This window comes from Sebastes fasciatus, chromosome 19 (assembly GCF_043250625.1).
Source record: "Sebastes fasciatus isolate fSebFas1 chromosome 19, fSebFas1.pri, whole genome shotgun sequence".
Lineage (NCBI taxonomy): Eukaryota > Metazoa > Chordata > Actinopteri > Perciformes > Sebastidae > Sebastes > Sebastes fasciatus.
Window position 1 is genome coordinate 10,427,580 of NC_133813.1, and position 6,776 is coordinate 10,434,355.

Sequence of the window (6,776 nt, forward strand, 5' to 3'; positions counted from 1 at the left end):
ACGTGCCCCCAGTTTGTAAAAACAGACAGGAGTACCAGCACGGGAGCAAAGCAATGTACTGCTGTGGACAGGGGCAGCAGCAAAACGTATTTCAGCCACCTAAAAAAAAATATCAATATTTGTTTAAGTGGACGCTATATTTAGAATATTTTTGCTGGATTACCTTGCCGTGAGACGGCTATACAGTCTATGTTTCCGACAGGGAACTTAAGCCGTTATCTATTCTCTCGCCAAAGCAACAAGACTCCATTGAAAAAAACAGTCATTTTAACTCGCACAACAGATAGATGGATACAGCGGCTTCAGTTTCCCGTCAGAGAGCGTGATCTGACAGCAAAGTAAAGCGGTGAAAATATTCTAAATATAGCGTATACTTAAACCAATACTGATATTTTTAGGTGAGCCTTTCTTTTAGGTGCTAAAATACATTTTGCTGCCGGCCCCGTTCACAGCAGTACATTGCTGTGCTGGTACTCCTGTCTGCTTCTCCAAATTAAGAGTGTGCCAACTGTCATGTACTGTAGGTAATACACTGACTATGGATAAGTACCTCATACAACCCCACTTTAAAACACCAAAACTATCCTTTTAAAAGCAGATTTCAAGAAACATTTATGAAACATACATCACGACAAAGCAATTTCCAATAGATCTTAATGATTAGGTCAAATTTAAGAGGCTATGTGACTCTAAAACAAGTCTGAGTGACTGTATGTCATGACCGGTTATCTATTCGATAATTCCAGATGAGAGTTCACACTACTGAAGATAATCATGCATTAGTTTTAGACCCAAATAAAGTAAAACAACATTGTTTACCATTTCTTTACTCAAATTGAAAATAAAATAAGCCCAAAAAAAAGACTTGTCGCTGTATGTCAGTCTTGGATTATCAATGTGGTATCAAAAAGCTTCTTATCAAACTCTGTGTGGTTCTTAATGACATGCCCTGCGTTCGCATGAGGGGGAAAGTGCCATGTCAGTCCAGGAGAAAGGGCGCCCAACAGAGGCTAATCTTAGTTCAGTTCAGTATCCTTCATCGTCCCAGGTCACCTCATAGTCTGGATACTGAGCCTTCAGTTTCTCAGTAGCTATTGCGTGGTTCGCTCTTCCAAATCCCTGTAACGAAAAAAATACCACATCAATGTTCCATTAGCATCAGACAAACAAGCTCAAATAATCAATATTTAACACTGATGATAAAGTGAAAGGGATCGCTCCTAGTGACAAACCCATCATTAATTAACTCTGCAGCAATATGGAGCTTTCTAGCCTCTTTCAGCTCAGAGTTTTGGTTTTACGGCACTTTTACTCTATGTACTGGCATTGTTTTTATTCAGCAGAATTCTCTTACTATGGAGTATCCGTAGACGTGGATCTTCTTGGCCTGGGGATTGTGATTTATCCTCCCTCCTCCAATACACTCACAGTCCAGGTGGCCGTCCTTTTCCAGCTCCTCAGAAACCTTATCATAGATATCAGCTGCAAGACAAGGCATAAGATGGGTGAGCAATGCATTTTTTACAATTTTCTGACATTTTATAGACCAAACGATTAATCGATAAAATCTAGAAAATAAACAGCAGATTAATCGATAAGCACAATAATTGTTTAACTGCGACCATAGATAAAATTATTTAGGATCCTATCACTTTTCTTTTCCCATGGATCTCTAGATACTGGTTCTCGTAAAGTTATGACTTTATTCTCGTAATATTACGACTTTTTTTCTCGTAAAGTTATGACTTTATTCTCGTAAAGAAGTTGTAGTTTTATTGCCTAAACCTAAAGAAATTGTAGTTTTGTTGCATAAACCTAAAGAAGTTGTAGTTTTATTGCCTAAACCTAAAGATGTAGTTTTGTTGCCTAAACCTAAAGAAGACGTAGTTTTATTGCCTAAACCTAAAGAAGTTGTAGTTGTGTTGCCTAAACCTAAAGAAGATGTAGTTTTATCGCCTAAACCTAAATAAGTTGTAGTTTTATTGCCTAAACCAAAAGTTGTAGTTTTATTGCCTAAACCTAAAGAAGATGTAGTTGTGTTGCCTAAACCTAAAGAAGACGTAGTTTTATTGCCTAAACCTAAAGAAGTTGTAGTTGTGTTGCCTAAACCTAAAGAAGATGTAGTTTTATCGCCTAAACCTAAAGAAGTTGTAGTTTTATTGCCTTAACCTAAAGAAGTTGTAGTTTTATTGCCTAAACCTAAAGAAATTGTAGTTGTGTTGCCTAAACCAAAAGAAGTTGTAGTTTTGTTGCCTAAACCTAAAGAAGTTGTAGTTTTGTTGCCTAAACCTAAAGAAGTTGTAGTTGTGTTGCCTAAACCTAAAGAAGATGTAGTTTTATCGCCTAAACCTAAAGAAGTTGTAGTTTTATTGCCTAAACCAAAAGAAGTTGTAGTTGTATTGCCTAAACCTAAAGAAGATGTAGTTGTGTTGCCTAAACCTAAAGAAGACGTAGTTTTATTGCCTAAACCTAAAGAAGTTGTAGTTGTGTTGCCTAAACCTAAAGAAGATGTAGTTTTATCGCCTAAACCTAAAGAAGTTGTAGTTTTATTGCCTAAACCTAAAGATGTAGTTTTATTGCCTAAACCTAAAGAAGACGTAGTTTTATTGCCTAAACCTAAAGAAGTTGTAGTTGTGTTGCCTAAACCTAAAGAAGATGTAGTTTTATCGCCTAAACCTAAAGAAGTTGTAGTTTTATTGCCTAAACCTAAAGAAGATGTAGTTTTATTGCCTAAACCTAAAGAAGTTGTAGTTGTGTTGCCTAAACCTAAAGAAGATGTAGTTTTATCGCCTAAACCTAAAGAAGTTGTAGTTTTATTGCCTAAACCTAAAGAAGATGTAGTTTTATCGCCTAAATCTAAAGAAGTTGTAGTTTTATTGCCTTAACCTAAAGAAGTTGTAGTTTTATTGCCTTAACCTAAAGAAGTTGTAGTTTTATTGCCTTAACCTAAAGAAATTGTAGTTGTGTTGCCTAAACCAAAAGAAGTTGTAGTTTTGTTGCCTAAACCTAAAGAAGTTGTAGTTTTGTTGTTGTTATGACTTTATTCTCGTAATGTTACGACTTCTTTTCTCGTAATATTGCGACTTTTCACGTTAAGTTATGACTTCATTCTCGTAATATGGCTTTTTTCTCGTAATATTATGACTATATTCTCTAAATCTCAAATTGTTTTCCCCTCAATGTGGTCCTAATACTCTGTAGTACATTTGCTCTTTGGCCCTCACTGTATTAGACTTATATACTATATACTTAGACTATAAACTGTGTTATCTTCATCACAATGCTCAAATGTTTTGCAGCTCCAGACAGATTTTCCTTTGTTTTGTTTTTTTGGCTCTTTTGATAGTAAAGGTTGCTGACCCCTGATCTAGATGGCAACAAAGGGACACTTTTGAACAAATCTCATTAATTTTATAGGCTACTTTTAAGTAAAATCCTACATCATTCAGTGATCACATTCACAGTTTGAACATGAACTTCATGACTCACCATGAAACTCAGCCCAGCCGTATCCTCGGACTATATCTATCTCTGCGTCGTCTCCCGGCTCTTTGCTGTGCACTCTGATGAGGACGTACTTGAAGACGCCGGACGGGTCGATGTCTGTTCGGGGGATATTGGCCATCAGAGCCGCCGCCCTGGTCTGTGTGCACATCTCCAGACTGCTCACTGAACACACTGCTAACAGACAAACTAACAGACTAAATACTCGTGTTCTCTCAACCAGCTCCGTGTCTGGACTACACAGAGAGCTGAAACAGCTCCCGAAGCACGTTTATAGTGTCTTGTTTTAGACGTAAATGGACCAACATGAAGTCTTTATAACTGAAACACCACAACAAGTCTCGTCTGGTTCCGCCATGCAGCATCAACACAAACACTTCCGGTGGGCACAGCCTTCAAAATAAAAGACATACTGATTATTGGGTTGTAACCAGGGTCTGAAATTAACCTTTTTCCTCACCTGCTACATCTCAGTACACAATCACATTACAATCTTTACCAACAATGACTACAACATCAAAAGCGACAGCAACAAAACACAACAATATTCAAGACACGACCCAACACAGGACCCTATAGGTTCAAGTTAATGCTATTCACAGAATATAGTGGTAAATATGATTCATTAGTGGTTTGACCATAGCATATTATGTCAAAATACAAAAACATACAAAAACAGAACAAGCAACAACTTATTTTACCATAAATATTAACGGGACTTTGTATTTATCCAACATTAAACCTTTTATGATTTGATGTTAGCTAAATATCAGCAGACACAGAGAGTTGTTGAGCTAGGAGATGTTTTTTCAATAATATTTTCAATAGATTTTTGCTATTTAAAATTGTAAACACTGAGTCAGCGGTACCAGACTGTAGAATTATGGAATATATCATGTAACCTTAATCCTTGACTATATTTGGTAACACTTCAATTACAGGTCCGCAAATTTCATGGTAATTAGCTGATAAATAGATAAATGATAGAATTATTAAATAATATTTATAACTAAGTAATTTTCAATACATTTTGAGGTAAATATTTGGGTAATTTGGCAGAAATTCCAAAGAAATTTCAAATAGGTTACTTGCTAATTATCACCTAATCACCATGAAATTTGCTGACCTGTAAAATGAAGTGTCATCATATATTTAATTTAGGCTTTAGAATTGCTTTTTTAAAATAATATTTCTTAATATAAGGAAAACCTGTCTGCCATGGTGGCAGGTGACCTGAAGTTTTCACCTAATGCTAATTTCATTCCCTGGTTGTAATGGTAGTTTGCATCCTTAATGTTACACTACTGCCATCTTCTGGAGTTAGTTAAACCCTACAGTGTTCAATATGTCAGATTTTCCTCATCTCATTTCGAAGCTGACCAAGTATCTACAGTTCCAGGTATTGTACCTTGATCACAAACCCTTTTTGACTCATTTGTTCCATATTATAGTACAATATTATGATATTGTAATTATTATACTGACCCCAATTAGTGATCTGTGAGTTCACTGAGTAGGTGGGACGATAAACTGCATATTACATTAGAAATCACATTACAGTAAAACTATCTGAAATAAAATTTTTAAAAATCCCCTTTTATTTTGAAGGCAATGCGACTATACCAGAAGTAATCAGAACTAGCCGCAAAGCATTCTGGTAGTTGCAGTCCAGAGCAGACGAAAGAAGGGAAGACTACAGACTTATGTGTGGAAATTAATATACTTATTTAGTTTTATGTGGAAGATATAAAAAGCAAACAAAGAAATAAAGTGAAACACAATACACATTGTTGTGTGTATTTCCTTTTTATATGTACATTTAATGTCATAATTGAATGGAAACATTTGTTAAAAGACAATTATTTAGCATTTTGTTTTTAATACCTAATAATTCAACGATTTTTATTGTAACATGAATTTTCCATGCCACATTAAAATCAAGTCACAACACAGAAAGCGCAGACAGAATGGAAAGGACGCGAATGCAGTAGACACCTTTTACAAAGGAAAAAACAAAACATTTATTTTGTTATCTGGGGTAAAACATTCAACGTGACCACACAGAAAGTAATTACATGTCATGATAAATATAAATTCACAATGACTTAATATTAACTAAGCATTAAAGGTGGCTAATTCTAGTGAAAATGTTGGTAAAGTAGCTTATAAAACCCGTTAAATCTCACAAAGTCACACTTGTTTCCTCTAACATGGATTAAATGAGTTGAAAAAGCCACATACAGTAAACTGCACTAATCCTCACCAGGATTGTATAATTGTTTATATTAGCAAAAACGTATTAATGCCACAAGAATAATCCAACATTCATGGGCTATCTTGCAAATTCTTCAAAAAGGCGCACAGACACTGAATTGCTGCTTCCTAAATGTAAGTTTTGCAGCGCTACATGTCAAGCGTTGTCTGTGGCGTTTAACGCCAGCACACCTGAGTGCATATTGGAATGTCTTATGCTGCAGCAAACTTCTTGATAATGATTTTTAGAGGGTTACATTGTTTTCATGTTCCCCCTCAGCCTATAATGCAAAGGGGGTTGCCACAATAAAAGCAATACAAATACAGTAGTGTTCAATCCAATCCAACAAAGCGGCCCATAAATAGAGTTTATGGTGCAAAACATGTCCCTTAAATATAATACAATGCAGTACAAGAACATCACATACGTCAAAAACAACCACTGTCAACTAAAACTGATCACTACTTCAAAACCATAGTTATATTTGTATTGTAAGTAAATTGGTGAATTCAACACTAAAACACGTGTTACTGTCAAAAAAGACAAATGGTAAACATTAAGTCTGTGAGTAAATGTGTTTTTTTTTGGCAGATTAGATGCAAGTTTTGTTCAGTAATTTAATGACGCATCATTCGTTTATGTATTTTCAATGGGGAGTGTGTTATTCTAGTTGAACATATCATGAAAAACTCACTTTTTTCAGTGCTTGTGCACATACATTTGAGTATCTGGAGTGCCTACCAACCCACAACATGTGAAATAAGACAACCCAGTCAGTTTTTTTTGGCGATCAGAAAACATGTGATTCAACAAGCCATTCAGATTTGGCTCCCCTTCCTATGTCACATGCAGGCTCATTAGAATATATCGCCCACAGCTTGAGAACTACCTTTGCAAAGGTGCACCATATTTTTCTCGCAAGCCAATCAGAGCAGACTGGGCTTCTTAGGGAGGGGGTCTTAAAGAGACAGGCGCTAAAACGGAGCGTTTCAGACAGAGAGCAAATACAGATATATTC

At 35.8% G+C, this 6,776-nt stretch overlaps 1 protein-coding gene across 1 annotated transcript; it reads right to left on the reverse strand.

The window, feature by feature from the left end:
- Positions 1-637: 637 nt before the first annotated feature.
- Positions 638-3,875, reverse strand: phpt1 (phosphohistidine phosphatase 1). Its single transcript, XM_074617794.1, has 3 exons — positions 3,490-3,875; positions 1,355-1,482; positions 638-1,119 (listed from the first exon to the last, which is right to left on the reverse strand). The coding sequence occupies exons 1-3, from the start codon at positions 3,653-3,655 to the stop codon at positions 1,027-1,029; spliced, it is 387 nt and encodes a 128-aa protein (XP_074473895.1). The 5' UTR covers positions 3,656-3,875; the 3' UTR covers positions 638-1,026.
- Positions 3,876-6,776: the final 2,901 nt, after the last annotated feature.